General features: G+C 39.8%; 1 protein-coding gene across 1 annotated transcript; it reads right to left on the bottom strand.

Moving 5' to 3' along the window:
* Positions 1–3439: 3439 nt before the first annotated feature.
* Positions 3440–6594, bottom strand: LOC104698897 (uncharacterized). Its single transcript, XM_010414279.2, has 7 exons — positions 6352–6594; positions 5647–6187; positions 5397–5503; positions 5195–5308; positions 4898–5104; positions 4097–4463; positions 3440–3990 (listed from the first exon to the last, which is right to left on the bottom strand). Exons 1-7 carry the CDS (start codon positions 6592–6594, stop codon positions 3440–3442), a joined length of 2130 nt encoding a protein of 709 aa, XP_010412581.2.
* Between the last annotated feature and the right edge of the window lie 11681 nt (positions 6595–18275).

The raw sequence follows: 18275 nt of genomic DNA, 5'->3' as shown, positions 1-18275 counted from the left end.
ATTTAGGCCTTCTAATTGGTAGTCATCCTCAAAGCTAGGTCTGGCCATAAACTCGGGTCGAAACGATTATCTTTTCATAGTACACATATACATATTTGTTATGCTTATGTCCATGTTTATCATGGAGTTTTGAGACCTTGTATACACAAATCTTTCTTTCTTTCTCTTCCGACGTAAATAAGCTACAAAAATTTGTGTGTGGAGTTTCTGTGTAATGTTCTTAACGTATGTTGTTCTACAATTATACTTGTAGAAGTAAAATTCTATGTCATCAGTCATATTGGGAGTATTTGATTGTAGATTTAAGATCGCTAACATAACTTACATAACCGTTAATATTGAGAAGCTAAAACATAAAATTAGATTCCGAAATAAACTTACTAGCTATTTTGCCTGCTTTTTTTTTAGTAGGATAAAATGATTTCAATATGCATATATATAGATGAACGGATCGAATCCATGTTGTATAATGGATCGTGCTCTTACCTAGTGATCCATATCACCTCATCAAAACGGATACGAAGCAAAAGAAAAAGAATACATACAAATAAAGTTTTGGTTGATGTTAAGATAACTTCTATTTTAAAAAAATATTTGTCAAAAATGGGTCGAAGCTGACAGGTCAACCCAAATCATGCAAATTCATAGATTTAATAAGCGAAAAAGTTGGGCATTAATGAATTAATGGGTTAAATGAGTTAAATAAATTCGGTTGAAATGGTTTGATGGATTAGTGGGTTACTGATTAAGATGGTAGCTGCATGACTACCAAAAAAAAGAAGCATTAGATCCATAGTCTATGGAACATGGGATCGGTGCCTTTAAAAATTCTAGCATCTTCGTGCAAAAGAGTAAACTCTTGTCTTACGCAAAAGAAAATGATCGTATCTTTGGGTCTTTTAACATTTGGATTATTCCATTCCTCTCTTGTGGAACAATTTTTAAGGACAGCCTCTATTTTTACACTAACTATTATTCCATTTTTCTCACTAATTTTTATTCAATTTAGGAAGAAAGAAAATAAGTGTTGTCCATTTAAGCAATCACTAGCTTTATGCCTTCGGGTGGAGATAACGATTTCATCAGCCATAATATACAGCCGCTTATATAAAAAAGAAACCATTTAAAAATTTACGACAAGTCCTTTTCTTAATTACTTTAGTTATCTATCTAACAAGTATGTAACATTTGTTGTTTAATTACATACAAATATGCAACTTTATATAGATTAGTAACGCTTTTTCACGATACGTTATGTGTATGCTCGTTTTTGTAACCATATGTTACGTATATACTAGTGTTGCAAAAGAGAAAATGAATATAAAAATGCTAGAGATAATTGTGATCGATGACGGTATGAGTTCGCTACGGCTTGAAATGGTTCTTTTAAGAATATATGCGTTCGTGATTCATTTAATCTTTCTTCTTCGTCTTTCTCTTTACTTTTTAATAAAAATGTCAAACACACACACATGAAAAAAAACTATACCAACTGTGGGAGCCAAATCTCACACTCGATGATCTTTAGGGATCGAATACCAGTTGTACCTCAAAAACAAGTTTAAAAAAGAAATGTATATTATTGAGTTTTTGCTTTGAGAATTGTTTGTTCCTCTAGGATTTACAAAGTTATCTATTTATACTAAAATGCATAATTATTTCGATAATCAAAACAATTATTCTTCGTAAACGCGCATGTTTTGATCCTAGCAAGTAACCTGAAAAGCTCGCATCTCCAAATTGACCAAATCTCTTTATAGTCTGAGAATCTCTCTAAAATCCCAGACTTCTATCCTTCCGTCTATCTCGGCTCCCCAACTTTTCCCTTGCCTTTCGAGCCAAAAAGTCTCAAGGTGACCCATCTTGTCTCTGAAGTCACAGACCCATGTATGATTGTCGACACATGTCATAAAAGTAGGAGACCCAAAGCCAATGCTCCGCTATTGACTTAGAACCTAAACCCACATGGTGTTTTGGTCCCAACACCAACTATATTTCTTCCACAACTTCTTTTTTGTCAACCACGAATGGAACAGAGTATGGAATGATTTCTGTATATCATTGATAGAGGTATATACAAGCATATATACATGAGAGCGTATCACCCAACGTAAATGCTAGATATTGCTACGAATATACAGAGAAATTTATGGAAAGGAAATAATCTCTTAGCTAAACATACGGGATGTGATAAAGTGGTTTGGTGAAAATGTCTGTTAGCTGAGAGATGCTCGAAACATGAATTGGTAGAAGGACGCCTCTCTGAATTTCATCCCTGATGAAATGACAATCATTTTTAGTCCGCTCATGAAAAACGGGATTCGTAGCAATGTAGATTGCTGATTTACTGTCACAGCAGAGATGCATCGGCTGATCGTGATTAACCCCAAGGTCACGAAGAACGCGTTTCAGCCAAAGAAGTTCTTTGGTGATGAATGTCATTGCTATATATTCTGCTTATGTGGATGACATACTCACTGTGTCTTGCTTCTTTATCTTCCAAGATTTTGGAGAATCACCAACTTGAACAAAATAACCACTAACAGATCGACGAGAAAGAGGACATCCAGACAGATCGGAGTCACACCAACCGGTGATTTGAAAATTTTTCTGAGCGCGTAATAGAATACCTTGCCCGGAGTTGCCTTTCAAATAGTGAATAACTCTCAAAGCCGCATGCCAATGATCATGTCTAGGAGCTTTCATGAACCTTGCTAAAACATGTACACAATATGCTAAATCTGGCCGCGTAGCTGCTAGATATATCAACTTCCCAACGAGACGAAGATACTGATCGGGATGAGGAAGCAAAGGTGAGGTGGAGAGACCCAGCTTATGATTCTGTTCGAGAGGAAATTCCACAGGTTTACAACTTAACAAACCTGCCTCATCGAGAAGCTCCAAAGTGTACTTCCGCTGATTCAAATAAAAACTCTTGATGCTGCGTGAGACCTCAATACCCAAAAAATAGTTCAAAGGACCAAGGTTTTTCATCTTGAAACAAGAAGCCAAATAGCCTTTAAAAATATGTAAGGCCTCATCAGAGTTACTTGAGGTAATCATGTCGTCAACGTAAATCAAAATATTGATCCGTATACCACCCTTATCAAACAAAAATAATGAATAATCAGAGAGAGATTGGAGAAAACCATACTCACGCAAAGCCTTTGTTAACTTTACGAACCAACATCTAGGAGCTTGCTTCAAACCATACAAGGACTTGCGCAATCTACAAACTTTGGTCTCATCATTTGTAAGATAACCAGTCAGAGGCTTCATGTAGACTTCCTCAACAAGGTCTCCATGAAGGAAAGCATTGTATACGTCCATCTGATGCACAGGCCAATTGTTGCCAACAGCGACTTGTAAAAACATTTGGACTGTTTGCATTTGTGCCATTGGTGCAAACGTTTCACCGTAATCAACACCCTCGACCTGTTTATTCCCGAGAGCCACCATCAGAATTGTGTTTAATATTGTAAACCCATTTCGATCCAATCGCTTTCTTACCAGGAGGCAAATCTTCAATAGTCCAAGTTTCGTTTGCTTCGAGAGCATCAATTTCAGACACCATAGCATTGTTCCACACTTTGCTTTTTGCTGCTTGGTTGTTTGTCTTGGGTTCAACCGCAAAATTTATCACAACCAAGTATGCCCGATGCGTCGAAGAAAAACGAGTAGATCCCACATATTTCGAAATTGGATAAAGAGAAGCAGAATTACCCATAATTCGTGTTTGCGCAGTGTACGTTGTATAGTCCTGCAATTTCGGTGGTGGATGCCGCGGTCGGAGGCCTCGACGTAATTCAACCGCGACGGGCTGCTGAACTTCGTCGCCATCGGTAGAAGCAGACGGGGATGAAGAAGAAGTGACGACCAGAGATGGTGACGAAGGTTCAGGCAGAGCGACGGGGCCGGAAGATGCGGAGGTCGGAGTGGCAGAGGATGACGACGTCGAAGTAGATTGATCGGCTGGTGGAAGTATTGGGGCTGGAGAAGAAACAACATTAACTAGGCTTAAATTGCTTAATGGACCAACATGCCTTGTTTGTTTTTTCGAATATTTGGCCCAATAAGCTTGTGGCCCATAACTCACCGTCCTCCTCATCTATATTCGTTGCGGGAATATGAGTTGCATAAGGAAACTCTGTTTCACTGAAGACCACGTCCCTGGAGACAAAAAAATCTTCTTTGTCAAGATCATATAGCCTCCATGCCTTTTTGCCGTAGGGATACTCGATGAATACACACTTTCGACTTCTTGGAGCAAACTTATCTCCTTTGTGTGTCTGATTTTGTGCATAGCAAAGACTGTCAAACACCTTCACATGATCGTAAGTTGGAGGTTGACCATGTAACTTCTCATACGGCGTGACTCCATTAAGCACCGAACTAGGAGTCTGATTGATCAAATAACCAGCAGTTAAGATACACTCTCCCCAAAAGGTGATCGACAAGCTCGACTGAAAACGCAAAGCACGAGTTACATTTAATATATGTTGATGCTTTCTTTCAACTCTACCATTTTTTTGTGGTGTGCCCACACAGGAAGTTTCATGGATCATCCCTTGAGAGCGAAAATAACTACCCATACTTGTAAACTCTGTTATGTTATCGCTTTGAATACTTTTAACTTGTTTTTGAAATTTTCGTTCAGCCAAAGAAATCAAGCTTTTCAGTTTTGTTGATGTATCGGTTTTGTCTTGTTGGAGATAAATCCACACACTTCTGGAAAAATAATCGACAACGGTAAGAAAATATCGAGCACCCGTGGAAGAAGGAGTGCGATATGGTCCCCAAAGATCATAGTGAAGAAGCTCAAAAATGATGATGTTTTATTCTCACTAATGGGAAAAGAAGAACTTGTTTGCTTGGCACGCAATCATACATCACACACCTTATTCGATAATTCAGAAACAACAGAAACATAAACATTTGGAAGAGTACCAACAACTTTTGGAGACCGATGGCCCATCCTACTGGGCCACAACTCGTACTTGTTTGCATCCTTATCCGTCACGAACGCTCCCAACTCCGTTCTACAAAAGCGAAAGGTTCCAAAATATCGTTTACCCGCACCAATCATCATCCTCGAAGCACGGTCCTAGACCACAAGAAACTGATCAGCCATCTATACTACACATATATTCTCATCCATGAGCTGGCCTAAGGAAATGAGATCAGACTGAAATACTTGAACATAGAAAACAGATTTCAAAAGCATATTGGATCCTAAAACAATCGTTCCTTCTTTGCACATATTTTCAACTCTCTCCCATCTGCCAAAATAACCAGCACATGCTCCATACTACGCACATTCGTGAGTATATCATAGTTGCCCGTCAAATGATGAGATGGCCCTGTGTCTAATACCCAAGAGGGAGTGGAATACTTACTCGAAACTTTTCGTGACTGGAGCATGGTCCACCATTTCCGCTAGCATTGAGAAGCTTCATAAGACGCTCCCACTGCTTATCATCAAGACCACTGACCAGTGGCGGAGCTAGGAAATTAGTTTACCAGGGTCAAAATAAATTTTAAGGTGTCAATTATGTTGTTAAATTTTTTTATAAGGGTCAATTGTGCTATTTTACCAGGGTCAATTTGATTTTTTCTTTAAAAATTTAACCAGTTTTAAAAATTCACCAGGGTCATTTGATCCACATGATCCTATATTGGCTCCGCCCATGCCACTGAGCCCATCGGGGTCTTTGTTGGCGATTACTTGATTGGCACGTTCCTGAGGTTGCATGGGATGGATGTGAACAGCATTTGCATACGTCATGTTACGACCTCGTTCACCCGACGGACCACCACCACGACCCCTTCCTTGTACCGTGCGGCTCCTTGGGCGATCACCCCACCACTCTGGGTAGCCCACAACAGCAAAGCAACGATCAGAGGAATGACCACTACGATGACAATGGTTATAGACGGCCACCGCATCGTCAACATGGACAGAGGAAGATACACGACCACGTTGATGAACTGCATATGCCATGATTTCTACTGCAGTATCCTCTGTTTTAACATTGTTCCTCAAGTCTTCCTCTTGACGGACAATATTATACACTTCCTCCAAAGGTTGGATCGGCATAAGAGAAACGAGACTCGACCTCACCGTTTTAAAAGGTTCATCAAGACTAGAAAGAAAATCATGGACCTTGTCCTCCTCTCGATCTTGCTCCTACAATGCGTTAAGATTGCACTAACACTTCCTACATTTGTACACACGCAATGGCCTGTGGTTAGCCATGATGTCCCAAATGCGGTTCAACTTGCCACAATAGCTCTCTATGGTAAGCCCTCATTGCTTGCATTGAGTTGCTGAATGTGTGGACCATTTGTAACCGAGAATCGTTTCTTCAAGTGATCCCAGAGATCCTTAGCAACGTCCCGGTGAGAAATATTGGAACGCAACACCGGATCAATGGTCATCCGGATCCAAGGAATCAGCAACGCCTGAATAGTCCACCAGTTTTCAAGATCGGACGATCCTTCTGTTGGTCGAGGAATGGATCCATCGAGAAAACCAAAATTTTTGCGAGAACAGAGCGTCGTCTTCATACCACACGCCCATTCTTTGTAGTTCATCCCTTTCAACAGCGGATGAGATATCACAGCTCCCGGATTGTCGGCAGAAGTCAAGTCATATGGAGATATTGTACGTCGTACCTCCACAGTAGCGTGACTCGGGGTCGTCGAGTTCGTGTCGCCGGGTTCAGGGTCGTCAAGTTCGTGTTCATTGGGTTCGGGGGATTCATATCAGCCATGATGAATCAATAAAAAGAAAAAAATTGTGTGTATGGCTCTGACACCATGAAAGGAATATAGTATGGAATGATTTCTGTATATCATTGATAGAGGAATATACAAGCATATATACATGAGAGCGTATCACCCAACGTAAATGCTAGAGATTGCTATGAATATACAGTGAAATTTTATGGAAAGGAAATAAACTCTTAGCTAAACATACGAGATGTGATAAAGATCCCATTAAACAACACATTAATTAAAATAAAACTCCACAAATTTGTTTTTAATCATACTGTTTTCTTCCTTTTTCTTAATCATACTAGGGATCATATTTGTGTTGATATTTTACTCTAGACCGGACATCATAACTAGACGAAACGTGGAACATGACGAATCATCCGGTTCACTAGTGATGTGTATAGAATTTCACTCCAAATCTTTTACCTGAAAAGACTACAGAACGACTGAAAGTGCACAGTTAATCAGTGTAGTATTTTAGGATCGATCCCACAGAGAGTAATAGCTAAAACAAATTGAATTAAAAGAGAAAGAACTATGGCTAAGAATAAAGAAGAGATTGAGGTATTGGTTTTCCTAATAACTATTGCAAATAAATAAAAACGGTTTAAAACTATAAGACTAAGGCGTTTGGCGTTTTGGGAATCATCTCAGGGTTTTCATGGTTCTAAGCAATATTAAGTGTCAAGATCTTACAAGTAAATACTAATTTCGGTCTAGGTTCTCAACTACGAAACACTAATGAAGTAACAAGCTATTCTCATAGAATGAAAGTCTAAAGTCTTCATACTCCGTTACTCAAATTTCGCAGGAAGCGACGCATGTAAACCAACTAGTTAAACAAATTCGATACATTCACCAAACTCCGCAACTCAACTTACGTACGTTACGACACGAGGTTTTGGTATAACACTAGTTCGGAGAAGTAGGATAACGCGGTTAGCGCTCCCGTTCTCTAGATCAGCACTTGGTGATCAATCCAAGCACATGCATTAAGATAAAGACACCTCTCGGTAAATCGGGCATAACTTCCTGATGAGTAAATGTATTGGCTTGATTCAACTTCGAGGAGAAAGATGACTCTCTTAGATTTCCATAGACACCAAGTATGTTGAAATGTGAGTTGTGTAATGTCTTCAAAGGTGGCCCGTACTATAAAGCTCTGAATCTGTCCTGAAACGTATTTTCCTTGTCTTTTGGTCCAATTTGCTATAAAACCTGTAAAACCTTTTTAAAACCTGAAATACTTGATAATAGACCATTTATACCTGAAATTTCATCAAACTAGTCCTAAATGCATATGAAAACTATAGCTAAAATGGGTAAAATAATGATGTTATCAACTAGTCCTGGGGGTTCGGGTATTCGGTTCGGTTCCGGATATCTCCATTCGGTTCCGGTTATTATGGATATAGAAGTTTAGGATCCATTCGGTTAATTTACTATTTTGGTTCGGGTTCGGTTCGGTTTCGGTTATTTTCGAAACTGTGTAATATATTTTTAAAAAAATACTATTTAAATAAAATTTGATTATAATTTAACAAATATATCAAAAAACTTCCAGATATTTGGTTTATTTAAAATATATTGGTATTTTGGTCTAAATATATAAGGTTTTTTAGTTTAATTTATATTATCTTATATAAATTAAAAGGTATTGTAATATCAAAACTTTGATGTGGTGCAGTGGCTACAAGTTCAAATGTGAAGAGGTCTCAAGTACGATTCTTGGTTGTTACATATTTTTAATATGAGTTCGCTTTGGTTCGGATAACCGAATGGAGAACGATTTGGTTCGGTTAATAACCGATATCCATGGATAGCTGAAATACTATCCAATCGGTTATTGCCCACTAACCGAATCCGAATGGGAACCAAAATTTTGGTTCGGTTTCGGTTAGATCCATTCGGTTCGGTTTATTTGCCCAACACTACCAAACCGGTCCATGAAGAGCATTTTGAAGAATCTTTTTCCAAATGGGGTACTGATCAAGCACAAGGAAAATGGTTAATTATCCACCATCAAATTAACCCTAAGTAGTCCAATGGTTCAAGAGGGAACAAGCATCACCAAGTCAAATCACCTCATTGTTGGGATATGACTGTTGCACTCTTTTTATCTTGTCTAGGAGTTTTCCCAATGAGTTTACCTAGAGAGGTTTTTAATAAGGCAACACCAATTCATCAAGGAATCATTTACCATCCATATGATTTAAAGATGACGCAAAAAAAATCATAGCTGATGTACTTGCTGACAGACATGATGAACTACTCCACGACAGACTTGAACTACTCGCAGATGAATCATACATCATTGCAAGCTATGAGGAGTTTCAGCTTTTTAACACTTGAACCAGCCCTGAAGGAAGCCCACACACTTATTTGATTCACCACAAGTCCCCAGCCCATGGAGAACAACCCAAGAGAAAACCCAAGTCCAAACCACCCTTTGAATCATGTCCGTTGATCTATTTGGAGTTAGATAAAGAAACTTTCATTTGCCTTCACTTGGACGTGTCAAAAAGCTACATATGGAAACCAGCATAACCTCTACAGCAACCGAAGAATACTGGGAGAATATTCACGCATAATAATAGCCACAGGACCAGGCGGATTCAATCCTATTATTACTTGCCTTTTTCGGACCCGATTGTCATCAATGTACAACGACTACTTCCTATTTTATTCTTGTGTATATTTAAGTTTCTACAAGTGCATAAGAAGCTTCCAAGACTTCACCACTTCTTCCCCAAGTTAACGATTGTAACGCCCGTGAACAAATTTTTAGTTTTGGAGGTTGGTGTCGCTCGACACCATAGGGTTTAAAATTTACGGGTTGGTTCATCTTTGGTTTTAGGGGCAGTTAAGTGTGGTTTTGTAGGAAACCATCAACCTTCCCTGTTTAAAGAGAACTCCTCTTTGTTTTAGGGGTTCCTTCATGAGCCGTCTCATGACCTAGAGGAAGAGAAGAGATTTGTGGGTTCTCTCTTGGAGATGGGATTAGAAAGAGAATGGTTTGGGGATGGAAGGAAAAAGGAAGGAGTTATCAGCATAAGGGAGAAGAGGATATTTAACAGTGGGCTTGAGGGAGAGATTCTCTTGTCGTTCGTCAAGGATGCTGGAAGAAGAGATCTTGTGCTTTGACATAAGGGAGGACAAAGGAGATCCATCTTCTTCATGGGTGTGAGGAAGGATGTGATTATTTGGTGGTGGATTGGGAGATATAAGGAGGCTCTCTCATGGTTGTTTTCTAAGTAAGTTGTGTTGTTTAATCGATTGTTGTGAAGATTAGGGTTTTATGCTGAAAATGAGCTTAAAGGGAGGCTCTGGTAGTGGTTTATGGGTTGGTGTCATTCGTTATCATGGTGGTGTCGGTCGACAAACCACTTACAAACAGAAAATATGAACTAGTCCAAGATGGCTAGCATGTTTTGTATGTTTGGCTCGTAGGAGAACAGTTGGAGTTAGGATTGTCGAGGGAGGATCAACAGAGGTGATGCCGGAAGCATAGTGTCGATTGACACCACGTGTGTTAGATAGCAAGTGGTGTGATGGATGACAATCGACACTAGATGGAGGTGTTGATTAAAATTGGGGAAGTTTTTTGTGTTGCTTAATATGGGTCGAAGCGGATTTTTGGTGAGGTGAAGTCTGTGACTGAAACAGAATGGAGTATTCCAGCCCATCTCTCTTGATACTTGGTCGCTTAGAGATGGTTGGTTGTGCGAGTGAGTACCAAGTTGAGGTGGTGGTCGCACTACGTGATATAAGTGAAGCTTGTTCATGGAGGTGGATACAAGTGGCTTGTTTGTCGGATGTCGAAGGAGTCTGATGCGGAGTATGGGTTAGTTGGAACTAGACTATGTTTGTTGAATCCAGATCTGACCAGAGACGAAGCAATTGAAGACATGATACTTGACAAGGTTCGAAACATATGACAACGGTTGCAAACATTAGAGCAAAGCTTCAAAGGGTTAAAAATAGGAAGAAAGAACGAATCAAGGAAGAAGAGGATAAAAGGGATTCCGACGCCGGAAAGCTTGTTCGAGTGATGTCCCTCGATAATCGTGCCTAAGAGGTTTTTGCCTTATCTTATTCGAGTGTTAAATATCTTTCGCTTCTTGAATGCATTGTTTATGAAGTTTTTTTTGAGAAAAAAAAAACATATATATATATATATATCTTATATAATAAAGTAAAGTTTGTTCTACACACAACTCTAAAAACCTGGCATGTTATACTTTTCCTTTTGATGTGAGTCTTTTATTTTCAAACTCATGTACACTAATAGCTATTTTCATTAGTTTTAATTATATTATTGTATTCCAAACATATATGAGAGACACACTGAAATTACATTTTATTTTGGGGCATTTGCAAAAATACCTTTTTCTATATCTTTTTGTAAAAATACCTTCTCTTGTTGTTCACTTTCAATAATACTCTTTTCTATATACAAAATTATTAAATTCTAAACTCTAAACTCTAAACTCCAAATACTAAACCTAACCCCGCAAGACAATACCCTAAATGTAAAATAGAGAATCCAAAACTCTAAAAAAAAAATTCTAAAAATCAATTTAACACATTGAAATTATGTAAAAAAGGACAAAAATGAAAATGACCAAAAAAATGTATTTTTGAAAAAGTGTATCTACAAAAGGGTATTGATACTAGGCTTTTTTGTGTGTCCTATCAGGTTCAATTAACCTTATGCAGTTGTAATACTTAAGGTGTCAATCCAGTTGGAAAACTTTACTATTACTCAAGATACAATCAGAATTTCACAAGTCAAGCCAATTCAAAGAGAGTGTTTTTATCTAACTATCCTAGAATGGTGAAAATGCAAATTGAAAATGAACTACAGAACTAGAAACAAAAATGTATGACAAGAAGTAAACAAGAGTAAAAACGAAAACGAGTCTAAGCATGAACAAAACCGCAAGATCAGAAACAGTCTCGGGAATCCAATATCAATCAAAAAGAAAGAACTCCTAAGGATGGGAGTAATTGATGTCGGTGGAGTATCCTAGTCTATAGAGTGTTTAACATGCCGCAAGCAAACTATCCCTAAACAATGAACATCACAACTTAGCTAATCCAATCTCTTGGCAAAAACTACTCATAATCAACCACTTCCATACCTAGCTCTCGCTAGAGAAACATGGTCGAGTAGGCATGACAAACAAGTTCATTCACGTCAACAAACATCCTAGACAACTAATCTCTTAGGCTAGGAACATAAGTCTCTGGCACTAGTTGGTCAGACATTTCATCGAACACCTTTTGGGTGTGGAAATGTCTAAGACCTAATTCCAATTGACCAGAGAGAAACTAGTATTTCTAACTCTAATTCCAATTGGTGGCTAGGTAAACCTTAGAAAAGAAATGAGATAAAAGATGTCCTCAGCCAATACTTAACAAAATATATTTATAGTAAAAACATGTAAATCCCTAAAACTTAAAATGACAAGGTGAAGAGTCGGTTTGGGAATCTCCTGAAGCGTGTAAGACGGAACGTCTTCCTGACATGTGCGAACGAGTCGGTGTGCGTCCAGTGGCTCGATCCAGATGGTGCGAGTGAGGTTGAGTGATGCGTGGTGAGGCTGGCTCGAGCGAGGTCGACTAGGTGGAGTGGAGGGGTGTTGGCTCGAACCAGAGTGGTGTTGGCTCGATCCAGAGTGGTTTTAGCTCGAGCTGGGTGTATGCGCATCTACTAAAACAATGATAACTATTGAACCACACCTCTGATTGGCTTGAAATAAATGGCGTTGGAAAGATGACTCAATTCCCTACAACTTTGATGAAGACGTCGAAAGCTAAATGCCACTCAAGTGGAACGGCTCGAACGGGGTGGAGTGGTCGCATGACGAGTGGCTCGAATGGGTGTATACGCATCTACTAAAACGATGATAACTCTTGAACCACAGCTCCGATTCGCTTGAAATAAATGGCATTGTAAAGCTGAATCCCTCGACCGGTGACTCGAATGATGGCTCCAGTGGTGACTCAAGAGTGACTTGAGTGACGGGTTGAAGAGTGGCTCGAACGAGGTGGGATTATGGCTCGATGTTCGGATCGAATGACGGCTCGAACGGGTGGCTCGAACGGGTGGATCGAACGACGTTTGGAACATTGGCTCGAACAGATGCATTTCCAACGTCACCTAGATACCTGAAATACTATGAAATGCACAATGTATGCAAGGATGATGCAAGAACTACCTAGACATGCAAAGTGTATAGAAAAGACTAGAAAAGTGATGCAAAACAATGAGTTATCCTAACTAAATTCATGATAAATATATGCTAAGGAGACAAAATATATACATATCAACTCCCCCAAACTTAGTCTTTGTTTGCCCTCAAGCAAACGATCAAGAACAAAGTATGGAAGAGAGGTGTGAAGATGGGATCTCATAACCTAAAACATGTTGAATAAAATAGTTAGAATCAATGTCCCTGTTTTTAGTTCTATGGGGCATGGAGAAGGAACTTTATTTATCTAATCTACACATGCAATCCTACCAATCACTCCCTTTAACATTCATTAACAGAGAACCGTGAATTAAGCTATGCAATGTCGTCAAACTCATTTGGTTAAGGTAAAAGGTTAGAGACAAATGTGGTCTCCTTCTCAAGTGGTTCCATCAATACATAACAAGGTTCTCTCATGAAAATGAGTTGAGCTTAAGAGAAGGCTAAAGGTTGAAACCAACTGATACATACAAGAGCAGCGCCCTGTCTACCCAAAGGTCCCCAGGGAAACTCAGTACTAATATTCTAACCCAGAAGCTGGTCCTATCTCTGCCCTTCATCAGAAACATCATCTCAAACTCTTTACACTTAGTCTTAGGAGGAGTTCACTTCTTTTAATTCTAGCGGATTGGGAAATCTTTATTATCACTATGGTTCTTTTTCTTTTCTTCTAAGGACTCTAAACATCTTAAGCATTTTCATTTTCTTTTCTTTGTCTAATCTTTTTATTTTATGCCAAGAACCAATAACTCTTTTTACTTTGCTCAACCTAAATCCTTTACTAGACTTGTAAACTTTGAAAACACATCCCCCTCCTTAAGACTTTATACCCTTTACTTTTATGCACCAATCCATACCCAATACCCAAAATCGAGTTCTCGCCTAGTCCTACTAGTCCGGATAACGCGAACTAGAGCTACACAGGATCCTACTCTTGTCGGTTAGAATCTAACACTTTCTAACAAGCTCAACTCGGAAAAGGCATGACACACAAGAATACAATTGGCTTGAAAGAACGGTTGGTTAAGGGTGCGGGGAACTGTTCCAAAAATGGGAATCAGCTACTTTGATTGACAAAGGTGATAAAAATATGAAATACAATCCAAGTATGTATATGGTATCCATGAGTTCGACTTCAATGCATAACAAGATAATTTTAAGTCGGGATGGTTCAGATAGATAGGGAGTGATGTCAATTCAAAACATGCTTCAATCTTATATTTTCAAGTTCAATCAACATGAATCAAAGAACTAAGAACAAGGGCATTGATCCTATCCTATTGAATTCATCATGCTAAGAAGGTTATAATCATCATGAACCCCTATGCGAAATGCAACAACTCTATATGAATGACATTAAACTCAATTCTAATATGCAGGTGCAAATTACATGAACACTCCGTTTTTGTGGAAATTTTTGATTTTTTTCAAATTTTTATGGTTTTTCTATGCAAATAGATGAATGCTAACTCAAACATGATATGATGCAAAAATTTGAAAATAAGAATCACAAAAAACAACACCAGTTACATCATCTCAAACCTTCCCCTAAACTTAAATTGCACAGTCTCTTGTGTAAGAAAAATTTGCAGGAGGATTTAAGAATCACAACACAAACAATGCATGAATGAAATGATATATACAATGGGAAGGTAGGAGTACCTCAATAGTAAAATAATGAGTCGGAGCTCGCCCAGGGAGCAGCGTGGTACTGACTTTGTTCCTCACCTTGTGCTGGATCCGCAGGGGTGACCTCGGCTGGTTGGTCGACTTGCTGCTCAACCGCGTGCGTGTTCTGATAAGTGTTCGGCTGCTCGTCGCACTGTATGTCGTCGACTCTGGACTCACCATGGTCCGAGACTAACACTACCACCTCAGTATGCCGAAAATCACCATGATGCTCGAGTTGCTGCTCAACTTCCTGCATGTCTTGATAATCACCCTGATGTTCATCTCGCTGCTCAACTTCAGCCTCATGCTCATGCTCATCTCGAGCTGCGGAATGGACCGGAGAAGGTATTCGTTGGTGATTTTGGCAGTGGCTTGAATGGTGAGTTCGGACAGTGACTCGATTGGTGAGTTCGGATAGTGTGGGAGATCAAGTCGAGAGTGGTATCTCGAGCGAGAGTTTGGTGACCGGATCAAGTGGATGTGGTCGAGCGTAGCGATGGAGATTGGCTCGATCGACGTAGTTGAACTGGAGACGGATGTTGGCTCGAGTGAGGAGAGGAAGGTTGGCTCGATTCGTGTGGTTGTGAGATCGGCTCGAGCGTGGCAGTTGGACCGTGTAATCGTGAGTGGCTCGAGAGAGTGGGTTCGACGGTCATCGAGTCGTCTGGTTGAGAACGCAGGGCGGTGGTTGAACTCTCTAGGTCAAGTTGAAGCGCATTCTTTTGACTGATACTTTCACTTTTCCTTTTATGTTGCTAATACTCCCTTCTGCAGATTCCTGAACACCAGAAAACTAAAAACGAAAATTATAAACACAAAGATCCTAAAGAATATTTACAGTGATACCTTTGGGATTTCTTCCCAATCGAGCTTGTTTAAAGTCTCTGAGCTTGACTTTTCGTACTCATTATGATTTGGGAGGATCATAGAGAGGCTTCGGAAACCCCTCTTGAATGTCTTGTCTAGGCAGAACCCTTTAACACTCTGCCCAGGTTCAATAATAAATGGACTGCTCTTCTTCATTATCCCAAACCTCTTCCTTGATTTCCTTGGAGGAGTACTTCTCATTGTACCTAGGAGCTTCTTGATTTTCCCACTCATCTCCTTCACCATAGCTGCTAACTCTTTTACTGAATCTCTTAGAATCTCTGTATTTGGAGTTCATATAAACTGTCAAGCAGGAGGACTTAACTCTTGCGGTTGGTAAGGTTTAGGAAGCACGTCTTTATGCTTGGGGAGGGCAATAACTGCACTCGAGTTGGAACACGCTCGAGTGCCCCTTAGAGTTTCCTCTTTGGCTACCAAAACCCTTGTTTCTGCCTCATTCACACCTTCAAAGATGTCAAACCCAGCTTTCTGATTTTTCTCTTTAATCACAAAGGTTTGCCCATCAATAGTTGGTTTTTTCTTAGCATCCTTGATGTCAAACTTCATCTTGAAGTTTTTACCCAGATTGAGATCAATCATCCCCTTCTTGACATCAATGACTGCTCCAGCTGTAGCTATAAAAGGTCTTCCCAGGATTAGTGGATCTTTAGGCTCTTGATCCATTTCCAGCACCACAAAGTCAGTAGGAATCTCAGCTTGTCCAATTTTGATAGGCAGGTTATCTAGTATACCATGAGGCAGTCTAGTAGTCCTATCAGCTAATATTAAGCAGAGGTCGCTTAACTTGTATTTGTTGAACCCTAGCCTTTGAGCTACAGAGAGTGGCATGAGGCTGAATGAAGCACCAAGGTCACATAGACTGTTACTGAAAGCTAATGGACCTGTAGTACAAGGTAGAGTGAAAGATCCAGGATCTTCAAGCTTTTTAGGGACAATCATCTCCACTTCATTGCGTTGGTGACTCAACATGATTGTTTCCTCGTCTTCTCTAACCTTTTCATGAGCTCCCTTAGATGCTTCCTCCTTTTCCTTGATTCTTTGGATAATGGATTCCCTAAGGGACTTATGGGATAAAGGTATATGACCTGAGAGTGTAGGTAGTGACATATGGTGTTCAAGTTGTTTCAATTGTTGATCAAATTCAACTTTGTACTTCTCTACTAAATCCCTTCTATATGTTCCAGGAATGGGCAAAGAGGATAAAAAGGATGGTGCACTGGATAAAGTTGTTCTTCTCCCGGTAAAAACTTGTTCTTTAGCAGGTCCAGATGCTATAAGAGTGTCAACATTAGAGGCTACACAATCTAGGTGATTGTGTTTCTCATTGGGCAACTCATCAAGCTGTTTGCTATCTTGTACAGATTTTTATTTCTTGGTTAAATCTTCCCTTTGAATGATGGCATTGCACTCATGACTCAACATCGCCATGCCCCGAACGTCCTTTGATCTCTCCATTACCAAATCTTTAAGGAATTTTTGGTAGTGACGAACAAGTGCGAAGGCATCTATCAATGGCATTCTCAACTCAATCTCCTTAACTTGTTTAACAAACAGAGCTCTATACTTCTCAGTAAGCTCTTTTTTGAATCTCACTGGAAATGGTAAAAGCGGCTTGTATGGACGAGGTGGGATGAATCTTACAGGTATGTCCTGGGGAGCAACAGGTTTTTTAGCAGCTTGAAGATCAGGTTGCTTTGCTGACTCAATTGGATCCTAGAGCATCTCAACGAGATCCTTAATCTGAACTTCATTTTGAAGGAAATCCTCCCCATCTAAACTCTCATTGTCCTCAGTGAGCCGTACATCTACAGCTTGGGTGGTGATGGCATGGATAGTAGCATAGTCTTTGGGGTTTTGAACTGCTTTTCCAGGTAGTTGGCCAGGTGTTGGGGTAGAAGTAGAAGCAGCCTTGCCTTCCATATACTTCATTTTGGAGTTAAGAGCTTCAAACTTGACATTCATATCATTGTAAGAACATTCCAGCCGCTGACTGAGTTCAGCAAACTTCTTAGCAGTATCTAGAGAACCACTAGCTTGACCTTGAAGAAGTTGTTGCATCATTTGCTTCATTTCTTGATCTGTAGCTTGAGTAAGTTGAATTTGTTGAGATGAAAATCCTGGTGGTGGTCCGGAAGGAGTGTGATAACCTTGCTGGAACTGTTGTTTAGGCACGAATCCTTGATTGTAAGGCACAAAAGGTTTTTGTTGGCCTTGTTGTTGCTGCTGAGGAGGTACACTTGATCATGTGGATTTGCAACATTGGTGCTCCGGTAAGACAAATTGGGGTTCGTCTTGTAGGGGTTGTAACCCTTGTTGTATCCACCTTGATTCTGGACGTAGCTGATTTCTTCAGACTGCTCACATTCCCAATCCTAAACGTGAAAATGGTCATCCTCAGAGACAAAGTGGACGGTTTGCTGTTGACTGAGTAAGAGGCGGTCAAACTTGTCATTCACATTCTTAAGGTCCCTCTTGTACTTCTCCTCAGAACCACACTCTCCTCTAATTGTGCGGTCATAATTCTTGTTATAATTTCCATCAGATTGGGCGAGGTTTTCAACGAGTTCCCATCCTTCATCGACGTCCTTGTTCAGGAAGTTGTCGTTTGAAGCAGTGTCAAGCAGCATACGTATCTTTGGTAGCACACCACAGTAGAGAGTGCTCAGAAATGACTCGTTGCTG

The sequence above is a fragment of the Camelina sativa genome, chromosome 6, assembly GCF_030686135.1.
Source record: "Camelina sativa cultivar CO46 ecotype springtype chromosome 6, ASM3068613v1".
Lineage (NCBI taxonomy): Eukaryota > Viridiplantae > Streptophyta > Magnoliopsida > Brassicales > Brassicaceae > Camelina > Camelina sativa.
The sequence above is the reverse complement of the archived record's forward strand: the minus strand, read 5'-3'. Positions and strand labels throughout refer to the sequence as shown.